Genomic DNA, 16323 nt, shown 5'->3' on the forward strand with positions numbered 1-16323 from the left:
GTTGCTCTAAATCAGCTGTCTCTAATCCGAATGACAAAATTCTGAAAATGAACCACCTTTACTCTAAGATTAAGCTGTAGCAAACATTTTATACCGATAGTTCACATGACGTTCCTCAGGCACGAGCAAAAACATTTGTTAAATAACTTTGCACATGTAGCTTATATTTAGACCAAATTTGACATATAACTGTAGGTTGTAATTAGTATACGAGATTTGACAAAATTACGTGAAAGTTAAATATATTTTATGACAAAATATATTTTCTGTGCTTAATGTATTTTCTTCAAATTTGATATGTGAAATAAAAGTCCAGTATAGCATGTCTACTGAAAAATACGTAATAGTTTAGATTACCTCAGTCTTAGCTACAGAAAGTGGAGAACTACTAAACTATAACTCTTGTTAATAACACAAGGTGTGTCGCGTAGATTATTTTGGTTACCCGACACATTCCTATGCATCTTGGTGTGTGCGTTTGTTTAGGGAAGAGGTGGTTTTAAGGAACAATAAAAAAATAATTTCAATTGTTTCTGTAGACTTGCGTCTGTGATTTTAGACTAGATTAATGTCAAACACGTCTTTCTTATTCGATTCGAATATCGCAAAATTATTATTGCAACGAAATGAGCGAACAATGCTTGTCCTTCAAATAAGCACTGTTCATTCATATAAACAAAATATTTTTGATCAGTGATGTCCAGAAAACCCACTTGTAGAGAGATATGTATGCAAAAACAGCTCGTTTGGGTGGAGAAAATATTTTACATAGAAGAGCGAACAACGTTTCGACCTTCTTCGGTCATCGTCAGGTTCACAAAGAAAGAAAGAGGTTTCTATTTTCTCAACCCAAACGAGCCATTTTTGCATATATAAAAATATTTTTGAAACAAACACGAATTTTGTTAATAGAACAAACTATTTCTATCTGTTAAAAATTATATAACATTTTTACATTTTGTAGACATGAGTTTAGTATTTGGAAGGATATGCAATAAAAAGCTTTTCTTTTGAAACATTAACCTTTCAGATAAAATAATTATACTAGCCTGTGTTGCAACACAATTCAGTGCTTTTATTCATTCGTGGTATTTTCACTTTTATGAGAGGTCTCTTTTGTTAGATAAATGAATACGTTATGGCGGCAACGAGTATACCGAATCCTTCGACCCTTCTTCCTCTTGGTAACTGTCATTACATTTTTTTTTAGTTAATGTGAAAATACGAAATTTTTATTCGTACTTCTTATTCATTTTAATGAAAGAAACAATTTGTACGAAAAGTAAACGTTTGTTATTTCTTTGTACAAAGTACTATGATCAGAAAGGGTCAAAATTTGATTGAGAAAAGTGGTGGTTGAAAATTGTCTACGTTAGATTATTGTAAGCTCTAAAAAAACATCAACAAAAAGTTGCAGTTATTAATGGTATTAGTCTGTAATTTGTAATTTCTTTACCCAGTTTCACTGCATGTCACTATTACTGACATGTTTAATTGGTGATATTTATAGTAAAATTAAATATTAAAATTAGTAATAAAAAGGGTACGACACTTCAATTTTTAAATTTAACTTAGCCAAGTACCTCGTCACGTATTAAGTTATACTCATGAATGGATTAACAAGAGATCAACTGGCTCTCTTTACTATCTTGTAAAATCACAACCTAAGGAATGAGTTTGGTGAAATAAGTTTACACTTTATTGCAAAACAGGATTAATATACTTGCTCACATAACATCAGTACTAGTATTTTGTTTCAATGGAAACTGACTCATATCTGTATTTTCAGATGGCAGATTCTGAAACTTAAAACCAATAAAAAATTGAATTAAAGTTGATTTATTTGTCTCTTTCTTGAAATATCACTATACATTATTTTGATGTTGTTCAATGATGCCAAGTGATACTTGTTAATTTGGTATACATAAAAACTGGTAATTATCACTTGCAAGTTACAGTGTTATTTTTATTTAACAGAATATAATTTAATAATAAGTTGGAAACAGTCTTATGTAAAATACTTTCTAAAAACTAGATGACATACTGTAAAGAGATAAACAGATGGCAGCAGGGTATGATAAGTGTTAGGGCAAGAAGTTTTGAGTTATGAAAGGTATATAAGCATTGAAATGTGTATCACTATTGTCTCCTTTTTGATAATGAATATGAATCATTTGGGTAAGGTCTGTTGCCTTCAATAGTGTTAGTATATTGTGTAATTTCAAATCCTGTATTATATAGTATTTAATAACTTCTTTACAAACTAGTATGTAGTTGATAAAGTACAGTATTGGTTTGTAAAGTTAATTAACATTCAATTTTAAAGAATCTTCTTGGTACATTGAAGCTGTCTTATCAACTTAAAAAAGAAATAAAATCTCAAGTAAATACCTGATCATTTAATCATTTATTGAGTATTTCTTCAAACTCCTCCTTTGGATATATTGCATCCAGTGTTCTACTACATGTGAAGGCAGTCCATTCTAAAGGCAAAAAATACTGTTATAAAAGTAAACCTACCTAATCTGAATATAACTCCTATTCTGCCAAGTCAGAAATATAAAGCTTAGGCTTGACTAATAAATCTTGCTGATTTTTGTCAGTTTTTTTTTGTTATTGTAGTTAGTTTTTGCCACTAATTTCAGATTGCAAAAGTCAAGAATCATATGTCTTGTATGCAGCATTTACTTTGGGTATTGATGTGTAATATTGCCATAATTTTTTTAGTTCTCAAATCAACAGACTCATTTCTTGCTTAGTATTTCTAAAAGCATTGAAAGATTTTCAACAAAATAAACATGGATACTATCACATCTTTACAACTGAATGAATGACAACTGTGTTTTAAGTGCAGCAATGTAAGTTTTAATGTTTTAATTCAAGATTAGGTTACCATGGAAAATGAATTTACACATACAAATTCTAAATTTAGAATAAGAAACTAGTGTTATGCTAAGAAGTGGCTTATAAATTATTTTGCCAAATTATTGTTTATAAAGTATTATGTTTATTACATTCAGATTTTCCAAGTAGTAAATAACAGTAATGTTTATTATAAACATTATGATTACATCATCTGTTTAGTAATTTCTTTGTAATTATGATAATGCAAGACATGGCAAAATATGGAGAAATGAACAATTTAAGTAGTTTGACAGGGTTCCTCAATATCAAGTTTGTATGAATCATTTCCTAGATTCCTGAATTATAAGTCTGATAGTAAGACCAGATAGAATTTAATTAGTGGTTTTCCACTAATTCCATTGTTTATTAGCTTAAAGGTTTGTATTCATTATGGGTTTGCAAATCATGGTAGTTTTGTTTCTTAATAGAGTTGGTTGACAAATGCATTGGCTCCAGAATTCACATCATTATGAAAAATGATAAAGAAATTGTTGGAACCTTACTTGGATTTGATGATTTTGTTAGTATCCTTTTGATGATTTATATGATTTTAAATAGCAAGAATTGTTTAGATAAGCTTTAGAAATTTCAAAATAAAAAAAAAGGTATTCCACTAATTTTTGTTGATAGTAATAGTTTCAGTGAGATTGTTTGTATCATTTTAGTATTTGCTCAGATACATAATGTTGTACATGTGGTTTTGGAAATTGTGATTCAGTACATGAAATTGTTGAGGGTTTTCTTTTAAGTTATAATGTGGAATGTGGTTATTTTTTACTGTTTAGAACACAGTATTTGTGTATTTCTTTTTCATTAGTATGGTTATATTGAAATTTTTTAAATTAGATCTTATTCTTTGTGGTGTCAGGGTCATTTGTAACTTTTGATTTTTAAACTTAAAATATGTTTTATAAGTTTTTACTTACATGTCTGTTTAATGTTTTTGAATAGCATTACTTACATTTATTGTTAAAAGGAATATATTTTATATTTGTGAGATAAATGTAATATCTTGTGTAAAATTTTATGTTAGGGAATAATCCATTTTGGAATATCACTCCCACTTTTCCAACTATTTTGAAAGCTATGGCAGAGTATTCCAGACATAAATATTGCAATACAAATTTTTTTTCGTATTGCAGTATGTGTTGATAACTTTTTTTTACTTGTAAATTTGTTGTTCTATCAGAAAATTGCTTGCATTCTTTTGCTACCTTTCTTCAACACTGAGTGTCATGCCACCAGTTGGTGACTTTCCTGTTGATTCCAGTCTCATAAGGGCTTGTTTATCCCAGTTTGTTCATCTATGGCAAGATTTTGCCAGGGATCTTTGGGTCTTTCAGGTTTTATCTGAAGACCTTGCCATCTACTTCTTTTTACCTCTTCCATTGTTTCAGATACACATTTCTTTCCTTTTGTCTTTGGATTCTACTACATATCAGTGTCTGTCTGATACACTACAGAATATTTTCTCTCAGAATGCTATTGAACCTGTGGTTCACCCCTTTCCAGAGTTTTATTCCAGGCTATTTGTTGTCCCGAAGAAAACTGGGGACGAGCAGCCTGTGAATGATCTGTCATGCCTCAATTACTTTTTGGTGCTATCTTGTTTTACCATTGAGTTGTTTCTCATCTTCAGGTTAGTTTTCCTCCTTGTTTATAAATTGCCAAGGTTGACAACTTGATTACTTATCTATATGCTCCTGTATTATGGCAAACAAGATGATATTTTTTATTTGTTCATCGCAGGGTGGTTTGTCAAGTTCGTGTTCTACCTTTTGGGTTTGTATGTCTCTGTATGTTTTTTATTGGGTGGTTAAGGTTTTTACTATACTTGTGTCTACTTAAGGGTTGCACTTTCACCACTACATAGACAACTGGTTTCAGGTGGCTCATTTTGAACTAAAATCTGTCTGACATCCTTGTATGCTTTTTTTTTTTAAGGTGGCTCAAGGTGGTTTGTCGATTAAGTTGTAGACATCTGTCTTTGTTCCCACCCAGTATATTATCCATTTGGATGTTTTATTCAATACTCATCTTAGTCAGGCCTGTTCGCTTCCTCTGTGACTTCATTCATTGGAGCTGGCAGTCAACAACATCCTTACCTCTCCCTTTATTGCTGCTTACTTGGCCATATCTCTTTTAAGGATATGGCCCTCTATAATGGCACTTATCCCCAATGGTTATGCTCATATGAAATATTTTCAATGAACTTTTCACTATCAGTGGAACTATTCATAGGATTTTGTGATACTTATTACCATCATTCCTTCCCTGTAGATGATCGGCATTGGAGGTTGACCAAGGCTCACACTTTCTTTCCCTCATCTGGATTTATATATTTTCATGGATGCTTTGCTTCACAGCTGGGAGGTGTGGGTTGAGCAGTAAGTTGCTTCAGGCTAGTGGTCTTACCATATTAATATCCTGGAGCTTCTTGCTGTCCACTGGACTTTGGATTATTTTCTTCCTTTTGCCTGCAGTTCTTTGGTTATGATCCATACTGACATTTCTGTGGTAGTAATGTATATCAATCATCAGGGAGGCACCCATTTTCATTCACTTTGTTGTTGAAAATTAGATCTCTCTTGGGGCTGCATGTACAGTATTCATAATTGTACACCATATTCTGGGTGCTTTCAATGTTGTTTTGGATCTTTTTACACACCAGGACAAATTAGTCTTTAGATTTTTAAGTTTTCCAGTGGCTATGCATTTGGGTGGGTAATCTGCAACAGGATACTTTTGCTACTATTTTAAATATAAAGTTGCCTCTGTTTTGGTCTCCAGTGCTCCATTCACATATTCTAGCTGTAGATGCATGTTGTCAGGATTGGACGAACAAATTCCTTTATGTGTATCCTCTTATCCAATTCCTTCTCAAGGTGATTTTTATCATACACTCCACTCCATGTTAAGTCTGTCTGATTGCTCCTTACTGGCTGGCCTAGCCATGATTTCTGTGACTGCTCCAGGTTCAATCTGCTCCACTGTTGTCTCCTCTGTCTGTGTTGTCTGATCAATAACTTAATGCGAATACTTGTGATATACCTAGGAGATAGCATGGTTCTCAATCTCCTGGTCACTTGGGTTTGAGGGGAAATTGCTTTTGATCTTCATTTCACCCCAAATGGTTCCCAGCAGCATGGGTTTTGGATGTAGTTGACTTACTGAGTACAGTCTGTTGTGCTATAGCCACTCTACACCTGTTCTATTCATAATATTAAGTTATAGTTATTTTATATGGTTTGGAACATGATTTTGGTAATTTCTTTTCTATTTAGATGTGCTCTTTTCCTTTATCATCCTTATCTTCTCCACATTTCACAGTAGGGCAAAGAGTATACTTGGCTCAGAAGTGGCATGGTTTCCCTTGTCAGATCTTTGGATCTGACTCTCATTTTCACTGGTATCCATCACACACATTTTTGGAAGGGGGAGAATTTATCATTTCCTTGCACCAGTCTCTCCTCCAATGCAATGTGGGATTTAGCTAATTTTGTAAGTGTAAGTAAGTATCATATCAGGAGTTATAATTTTCCTATACTGAAAGTGTATTTCCAATAGGTAATTATCTCTCATACTTTCCACCCTTCCTTTCATCTTTAATCCAGTGCTTATGTCTTCTGCCAGTTTTTGAAGTGATAATTTGATAAAGGAGAATATAGGGAGTTGCATGCATCATGTGAATATGTTAGGTTTCTGTTGGTGGAGAAGTGACGCAATATGATTTGCACAAGTGACACATTGGAATTTTTCAATTTCAGTAGGGTGGAGCAGAAGGCTTGTGGCATGCATATAGAAAGAAATTTGCATATAGAGGACATCACGGAATGGTTATAGCTAATTTTGTGAGTTAAGTATCTAAGATAGATATCTTCAGTACAGGAAAATTAATACTTGCATTTGCAAGTGCTTGGAGTACTCTATAAGTGTATGTATGTTTAGATCTTAAGATTAGAGAGTCCAACAATTCATTATTTAATATTTAATATTATAAACCTAGGATTTAACAGGAGAATTACTTGAGAGTTTGACTTGGGAACTACATGTGTAGAGTGAACTTGTAAAGATTATAGGAAAATATTGGTGTTAACTTTTGAGATAAATTTAAGAGTTATTGTAATTTTTTTTTACTATACTTAGTTAGAAGCAATAAGTTATATGGATGTCCTCAATAAACTAGTGGTCTGCTACATGAACAGTTTATGTAATTTTTTATTTGTTTGAAAGAAAAGAGGGGCAGGGATATTTTTGAGTTTATTATGAAATGTTATTCCTTGACTTTTTTCTGAGATATGGTTTTAGAGGATGTTACTGAATAGTAAGTAGAAGTTCCATGTTTGATAAATAATTCATTTGAGAGATAAAAATTGTAATATTGATAGGAATTTGAATGATTTTGAAGAACAAACTGTTCATAATAATGTTTTATTGTAAGTTAGGAAGTAGAAATGTTTCATATATGACAAACTATTGCATAAATATATTTCTGGAAAAAATATTAAATATTAGAATAGTTTATATTTGCAGACATCATAGTGTAGGTATAATACACACAATGTCTGTATTGTTACTGTTTGAAAAAAAATAAGCAAATAGTTTAAAATAACATTGATGATCAAATTTTCAAATAAATCCAAGTTTTTTTATTGTAATCACATGTTATTGTTTTAAATTTTGGATGAATTTTATTATGATAATTTTAGATATTAAGAAAATAAGCAGTGATTTTTGTTTAAAACTAATTTTTCTGATTTTGATACAAAATAAAAAAGTGTAGAATTGTTAAACAATAATTGTTTGTCACATTTTTTAGAGAAAAACTTGTATTTCATTAAAATAATGGAAAAAAAATATTGTTTACTGATCTTGAACAAACTTTTCAGTAAAAGACATTAAACATTGAAAACAAAATAACACCAATATAAATCTATTAATAAAAGGATACACTAAATAAAATCAACTTGTAAATACAAGGATAGCATGTAAATAAAACTAAACTCCTTAGCTATTATATTTCACTGTTTGTCGCATAAGATGCAAGATGATTGTGTGGGAATGGAAAGGAAAGTACTTCTGCTGAAAAATTTGATCAATAAGAAGGTGTCACATTAAATTTAGGAAAATGGGGATGGTGGTATTTATTGATGGGTTTAAAAAAGCTGTAATAAAAATGCATTCTTGAAAGAAATGTCCAATCTAAATAAGAAGTACAGAGGTCATCTCTGTACATGAATTTTGCCTTAATATTTGTTGAGACGGATAAAGTTGCATGTGGTTATGATAGTGTGTCCTTGTTATAAATTCATCATAGATAAGTTTCAGGTGAGAAAAAATTGCTTTGTGCAATTTTTCAAATGACTGTTTCTAAATACTCAATACTAACATATTGATGTGACTTTTTTGTGTGTGCGCTTTCATGGATGTAATTCAGTAACATAATATATTATTAAATGTGAATCAAAATCAGTTTCACCACAAAATACATAAGGTCTATTAAATAGGTTTGAAAATAATAGTTTCCAAGCAAAGTAAAAATATACTTAGCCATCAGATAGCTGATAAAATATATTTTTCTTACTCGTAAAGATTAGAATGCATTGTTTCATTTGTTGGGTATCCTTGCTTTTAGTGATATTTTCAATCATAATCCCAGTAATACCTCATGAGGCTCAGGAAGTTTAGGTTAGTCTTAATTATAAATCCCAAATAGAAAAAAAATTAACAATCAACACAAGTATAATAATAAACATTAAATCAAAATGAAAAGTAATGGCATTCCATATACTAACATTTGTAATTAATATTATTAATAGAACAACAATAAATAAACAATATAGTATACCTTACTTTTGGAACACAAACAGTAGATAATTGTTGAATTATATTCTGTAGGAAATTATAAACTTGGTTTCTTTCTAGCATGTTGCTTTACCACAGGAAACTTATTTAGCAATCCTTCAATATAACATTAGAAGCTATTTCCATCTGTCACAATTCAAGATGTGCATTTCAGTTTAAACCATCTAAAATCTTTAACATTCATTTTTACTGATGTAGTAGAGGTTTCCATAAAATTAGCATGTATTATAACATTTCTGATTTTTCTTGTTTGTAGTAAGGCCTTTTTGTCAGTACCTAAGTTTGTCAAATGATCTAAATTTACATTACTTTTTTATATTAATGCTGTTTAAACCTGAATAGGAATTTTAAATGCTTAAATTTTTCTTCTGAAAGAAGTAACTGATAAGTTGGAAGATATTACTCTGTAGATATACCAATTCAAAATGAAAAGAATACTCGTGTCTTGTTTAAATTTTGAAAATTTAACAAATTAATATTTTGAATCATTTGTTTTTAAAAACATGATAAACATAATGTGTCTAGGTATTTATTCTACAATTTATTGCTATATCTTTCGACTACAAAAAAATTATCTGAAATTCAAAACATTAATTTGTTAAATTTTTAAATACTTAATAGTACGTATACATTTTGGAATGATTAAATAGTTCAGATGCTATTTCAATTAATAACAAGCCATATTTTACCTAAAGACAAGCTTTTTTAAAAATATTTCTAGTGTAGTTATGATTTAGAAGTCGTGTATTCAGATATATATTGCTGTAATGCAAGAAAGTGTTGTCTGTGTATGGTTACCTTTTTCAGATGCCATTCAATTATAGAAACATTTAAACTAATATTCTTGTCATCATTTTAGTGAGAGTACACCAGAAGGAAGAAGAATAACAAAATTAGATCAAATTTTGTTGAATGGAAATAACATCACAATGGTAAGATTAACTTGAAAAAATATATTCTCAGTGTATTTACGTTATTGGAAGATAATAAAAAAAACAACAAAAACTAGTATGAAATTTAACATGCACTAATCAAGCATAAAAAATACAGTATACTTCAGCTGGTTAATGCATCTAGAAGTATTAGTTTGAATCTAATTCAGTTTCATAAAATTCTGAATTTATATAATATGTTACCCAGTACAATATTAATTCAATTGAAACTGTTTTTAAAACATCTTTTTGTAAATTAAGATACTTTTCATAGCTCTCTGCTTAAAAATCAGAGAACTTTAAGGTTGGAAAGATTTTAGTGGACTAATTGATTAGAAATAATAATAGATATAATCTCATTGTACTTTAGACTTTGATGTTAAAAATAAAAAAAATTTAATAGTTATGTGTCCCCCCCAAAAGAAAAGCTTTAATTTAGTTTATTATATGATGGTAATGTTGTTTTAGACTGTTATTTTAATTTTTAAATTTTGTGATTTATGACCAGAACTTTCATGAAATGAAAATTTAGAAAATAGTTTTAAGTGTATAAAATGTGAGTTAGGAGAGACTAGAGTAAATTCATGATTGACTGTTGATTGAAACTGTTATAATGTAGATTGATTATTAAATATAGCAAGTTTGTTAGTCCTTAATTTCTTCAGTTTTGGAAGTATTAAGTATATGTTTGATGAAGAAATGAGAGGTGTGAAGATAGGAAGAGTACAACTGTTTAATGTTTGTGAAGTTAGGCCTATCATAAGTTTGCAAAATTGCCTTCTGTTTTTCTGGTAAAAGAAATAAACCTTTAATTTCATTTCTTACTTAATAATAAAAAGAACCCCCAACTCAATATAAACCATTGCAGAATTGGTTTCAGAAACATAATTTATTTTTATAAAAATAAAATAAGAACTCAAATTTAAGAAGAAAGGACAACAACTGTATAAAAAGAGACAAAGTAAAGAGAAGAATTATAAGAACAAAACATAATATTTATAAAATAATTATAAACAAAAATAAATTTGAGAAAGAGATTAAAGAAGCTATAGAAAATGTATGAATAGATGTCAGTGAAGTAAATAGGAAATTTTGTAATGACATTAAGAACTTTAAAAAAAAAACATCATTGAAGTACAGAAGGATTATAAAAACAAAATCAAAGAATTATGAAGTGATAGCAATGAAGTACAGAAGGAAGGATTGTAACCAGGAATGTAAAAAAAATGTCTCACTAGGATAAAGTGTGGAAAATGAATCAGCAAATGCAAGGACCAAATTTATACCATTCACTAAATCTGCTCGAGAATTCCAGCTTCAAACGTTATAATAATCATGCTTTATGTACCACTTCAGCTACTCCACTACTTCATTAAGATATGTAATTTAGTTGGCCAGTTAAACAAGTTTGCCCAGTTAAAAATCGGGTACATTATGATAGTGAGGTAAATGAGACACGTAGAGCACAGATGGTTCTAAATATCTTCCAAGATGAGTAGATGCAGTGTTGAGCAGAAATCCATTCACTTTGCTACACCTTTAAAAGAATCTGTTTTAACAGTATTGAGCAACCTTTCCATAAAAGGACATAATGACTAACAGGCATTAATAGACATCTTATTATAATGATTTGGAGTGTCACATCACCAGGAAGTTCATAAAGTTAAGTATAAGAGCAGAGATAGGAAAGAGAAGAAATATGAGACCTTGTGGAAAATGTGGAAAGATGCACCAACTTATTCAATGTGAGCAATTCTTAGATGCCATAGGGGATGTGGATATATGAAATAGGCTAGAAAGAGTTGTATATTTTTAATAATGCTATCTACTTGGTGATGGAACTTAACCATATATAAATTATAGAATTATCAGATGAAACATTCACTTCTTCTGCTGGAAATCTAGAAGAATTCTAAACATTAATTAGATGACTTCAGTAGAGATCAGAAATGCATTACTTAAAGAAACCAAACCATGATCAGAATTTATTGATGCAAAACTTTGCACTATAATGAATAACTGGTTCTATAATTACTTCTGTGTGATCAGTCTGCTTATAAATGTTAGGAACTTGACTCCAGAGATGAAACAACTACATAAATTGATACAATTAATAAGTTACCCAGTGATACAGCTGTATGTCTGCAGACTTATAGAGCTAGAAATTGGGTCTTGTTACATGTGGTGGACAAAGCAAACAATCAAAGCAGTCAGGAAGGAGTGGTAGAATCCTAGAAAGAGGAAAATTAGAAGGTAACCTTATGGTGGGAAGCTTCTCCACACCACATGATGTGTGGGTAATTGACATTGAAGAAAGGTGCATATTAGGAATAAACTTTATATTGAAATGCAGATGTGACATTAGACTAGCTTTGAACAATTTCAGAGTCTGTGAGCAGGAAATACCCATGAAATATGTAATACCACCACTAAAAGTTGCTTCAGTGGAAGTTATGATAGAAACACAAATTAGTGAAGACAGCTAACCTAAATTGCAACAGAGTGGAATTCAAGATGACAAGTGCTGCAAGCCAAATATCTTTCATCGTGATGACATTTGAAGTATTTCAGTTGTTTGAAAGAAGAATCAATCAGCATTAAGTCATCCTGCTGAAGAGCCTGGAGTTATTGAGGCCACTTCAAGGAATAGAGCTATCAGTGTATTCCATTAATATGCATGTTTGAAGAGAACTATCTTGCTCCAGTGACAAGATTGCAAGCACTGATAAAAGGCAAGAGGTAATTGTACCATAATATCATAAGTCATGGAAAAGAAAACCACTAACAAGATTTAGTGAATGGATAGTAAAGATAGTTACAGAATAAAGAAAGAATTTGGTTTTGTAATTAGAATTTTGTTTGTAATAAGTTTCATACAGTTGATGATGTAATTATTATATTATCTACATTTACAAACATTAATGTTGTTTAATGTCAAAAGTTACTTATTGCTAGTTATGAAAGCTTAAGTTTAATCTGCAGTTGCTTTCTTTGAGTAACAGGATTGTTGAAGGAATTTCTTAATCCAAAGAGCAGCTTTGGAGGTTATATTTTTAATTTAGACAGTTAGATTGTTTTGACTGCAAGAAATGAGTGCACAAAGCAGTGACTACAGTTTTCATAAAAGTTTAGGAATAATTTGAATGGTAGAAAATGCAAGATGAGTCATAATATGGAGTGAAAGGCCTGATTAGCACTGGATAAGGCAGGTTTTGCATGATTAACATATTATAACATGTTGTCCCCTACTTTCAGGGGTTCTTATGGTAGTTTCCTCCTGTTGACATTGTGATTACTTGGCTCGAACATTTGCTTCTGAAGAAGGAAGGTCTATCGTCAAAAAGTGCTTGGGTTATATCAAGACATCTTGAACCTATATATTTTTCTGACATCATGAATTGACGAGAACATTTGTTTGACAGTTTTTGTGAATAATAATAAAGAGATAATCCATGCTAAGAATAAAATAAATAACTTGTGATGAACTTGGTCCCTAAAAATATGATTTGTGAATGATTTAAATAAAACTATAATAATTACAATTCACTTCCTTAATCTGGTTTGCAACATAAAAGTTGGTATTCATGAAAATTAATGATATATATGTATTAATGTATGTAATATTTCTAATACTTAAGACGTGTGTGTGTGTTTGCTAGAAAGACTATTTCTTAATATTTCATAATACAATAAAACCTGTCTAAGGTGTAATTGCACGGGACTGAGTAAAATTTCCTGCTTAAGCAGGTTTCCCAGCTTAGGCAGTGAACATGCATATCGTTAACTATATATAATTTTTGAGTGGAATGTTCTACTTGCTTGACTCAAGGGAAGTAAGTTGTTTGTGAATAAAGTTATTATACTGTTTTTCCTATATTTATTAGAATAAGAACAAAAATAGATATTCAAAATATACATAAGTACATAAAATCTTAAAATTTATTTGAAGAATGTGTCTAATTTCAACTGTTTTGTTTTTCATTTGCATCTAACATCAATTTTCATGGTCATTTCAGATGCTCTCTTACAGTCGTCCATGTTTGTAATAATACGCTGAAGCATAGGTTTTCTATATTTCAATTTTATACACTGTATAATTCCATTATCTAGTGGCTGTAGAACTGATGTTGTACATGGAGGTAGAAAGACTAAATGAACATTTGAAAGTTGAACTTTTGGGTGACAAGTTGCATTATCTAGGAAAAGTAGAATATTCCTGTTCTTTTGTTTCATTTGTTAAAAATTCCTCGAATGCAGCACTTGTCATCCATGCTTTCCATTCCACAGGAAGTTGATTCTTAAATTTTTGTAACAGTGCAGATTTTCACTTCTACCTATTACCCGTGGTAAATTTTCTTAAATTTTAAAATTAAGGAAGATAGGAATTTATTTTTTTCATGAGAATTATTTAGAGAATAGAATTTTGCACTTAAATGTATTTCTACAAATTATGAATCTAATAAACTGCAAAAATGATAATAGCAATAAAAGGAACAGAATATATTTAACCAATACTTACTGTAACAAAACGTCCGAGAATTCATTAACATTTAAACAAATTATTAATTAAACAAGAATTTATTAATATTTAAAGAAACTATTAATTAAATAAGAAATTAATATTTAATCAAAAACATTTTCTTTTACCTTACTCAAGTTCTAATCTTACTTGTTGATAGATGAGGTAGGTGAAAGATAGTTTTCTGTCTGTGTTATTCAGGTTCTGCCATATAGAGGGCATTTTATAAGAGAAATCTTAAGATAATGCAGCAAAATTTTGATATTTCCAGCTTGTACAGGTTTCTGCCCTATGCATTTTCCAGCTTAGACAGTTTTCACTGTATATATAATACCTAGACCACAACTGACCTGGTGAACTCTTATGTAGTGTGGAAGCTAGCTCTCTTTTGCACTGCATGTGGGAGATTTAGTGTAATTTCCATCTTATAATATTCTTGTTTGTTTTCACTTATAGGTTTGTAGAATAATGTATTTCCAGATCAAACAAAACTTTACTAAAGGAATCTGTGTTCAGCATTATCTGAAAGTGCTTCTTAGACCTGTAAATGGTCTTAAGGGGTAATGTAATTGTACAATATGATGATCTTTGTAAGTTTTATTGAATTCTAAAAGCGAGAATTTTTGTTAACATTTAATATTTCATTGTCATTTGAAATAGTGTACACTCTGTTTTAATACCAAATAGTTTTATTGTTTGTAATCACTGAACTGCATTAAAGTTGTAGGTAAATTGTTCCAATAAGGCCATGCTAAGCAACACTGAGAAGTCTTAAGGTATTACATTAAGTGTTCCTACAGCATAATATCTGGATAGTGTTATAAAGCTATTACAACTGATTCTTTAGAAACAAATTGATGTTACTTTGTATTTATTTCAATCTGTTTTCATTTATTTAATCACACTGTTTTTGGTTTACTAACTATTAAAGGTAATTTATTGAAATGTAATATAATTAGTATAACTTAGAAATATAACCTTTATTTTTTTATAAGTAAACTTCAGATGTTATTTCTTATCATCTGACTTTTAACAGTTAACAGTATAAACAGTTTTACTGTTTAGTTGGTTGCTAGGTGTAGATACATACAAATTCCCAGTTATGTGATTATTGGATGTGAAAATTAAATTTTAAATAATTAGATTTTGCTGAGGAGGTAATCTGCATCTAATTATTTTCAGTATTAGTCTACTGTCAACATAGATGCACATAATGAACTAAGTGATCTTCCCTTATTTATTTTTTTAGATGGTACCTGGTGGAGACATGCCTGAATCTTAAGTGTAATCCATTTTGTGAAGCGACAGAAATATTATACAACTCAATTTCCATATTCATTGATTCTTTTATGTTATTGGTAGTAGTAATAATGTACTATGATTAATTGGATTCTTTTGTGAATAAAAAAATTCAGTAAAATTATTTAATTATTGTACTTGTAGAATTTTAAAAGTTATAATACACCTTCAGACACACTGAGAGAGAGAGAGAGAGAGAGAAAGGACTTCAATGTGAAATGAGGTAATCTTATGATACTTTTGAGTTTAGTGTGCTATTTTTTTTTGTTTATGATAAACACCATTATAATAGTTTTCATGTTTTGAGAGTAACATATGATAAATACACAAATGGATATTTATACTTAATGAGAATTCTTTTGAATTACAGATTGTAAGCTAGACAAAATACATTTTGAAATGATAAAACAGCACAATTGAAGTGTTATTTGTTAGCTGTTTATTAAACTTAAATTTTTAAAATTTAATATTAGTGAAAATAATATTTGGGGTCCTGGAAACCATTCGCTTCAAAATTCTGTGATGCTGTAAAGAGTGACATATGTTTTAATCATATCATATTTGATTAAATTTGCACAGTAAACCTTTACAGTGATTAAAATTACTAATACCCAATAGAAAAGCCAAAAGCTTGTACAGAATGAAGCTTCAGGACTATTGGATGAAGAAGAAATTTCACAATGACAATATAGGAAAACCAGTAGATGCAAAATTCTTTATTAAACAGTGTTATGTTGCCAAGACTGGCAGTGTTTCTTTAGTCTGCTGGGAATTAATGCTGCACAACAGTAGTTTATTAGCAAG

General features: G+C 30.1%; 1 protein-coding gene across 2 annotated transcripts; it reads left to right on the top strand.

Annotated features, from left to right (window-relative positions):
• The first annotated feature begins 1043 nt into the window (after positions 1-1043).
• LOC143258443 (U6 snRNA-associated Sm-like protein LSm5) lies at positions 1044-15643 on the top strand. 2 transcript variants are annotated; one of them, XM_076517384.1, is made up of 5 exons: positions 1044-1184; positions 3333-3428; positions 7201-7228; positions 9629-9701; positions 15470-15643. In XM_076517384.1, exons 1-5 carry the CDS (start codon positions 1139-1141, stop codon positions 15500-15502), a joined length of 276 nt encoding a protein of 91 aa, XP_076373499.1. In that variant the 5' UTR covers positions 1044-1138; the 3' UTR covers positions 15503-15643. The 2 variants fall into 2 exon arrangements, with proteins under 2 accessions (XP_076373499.1, XP_076373500.1); XM_076517385.1 differs by lacking the exons at positions 7201-7228; positions 9629-9701; positions 15470-15643 and adding an exon at positions 6675-7161 and having other exon boundaries at positions 3333-3424.
• Positions 15644-16323: the final 680 nt, after the last annotated feature.

Source organism: Tachypleus tridentatus, chromosome 8 (assembly GCF_004210375.1).
Source record: "Tachypleus tridentatus isolate NWPU-2018 chromosome 8, ASM421037v1, whole genome shotgun sequence".
Lineage (NCBI taxonomy): Eukaryota > Metazoa > Arthropoda > Merostomata > Xiphosura > Limulidae > Tachypleus > Tachypleus tridentatus.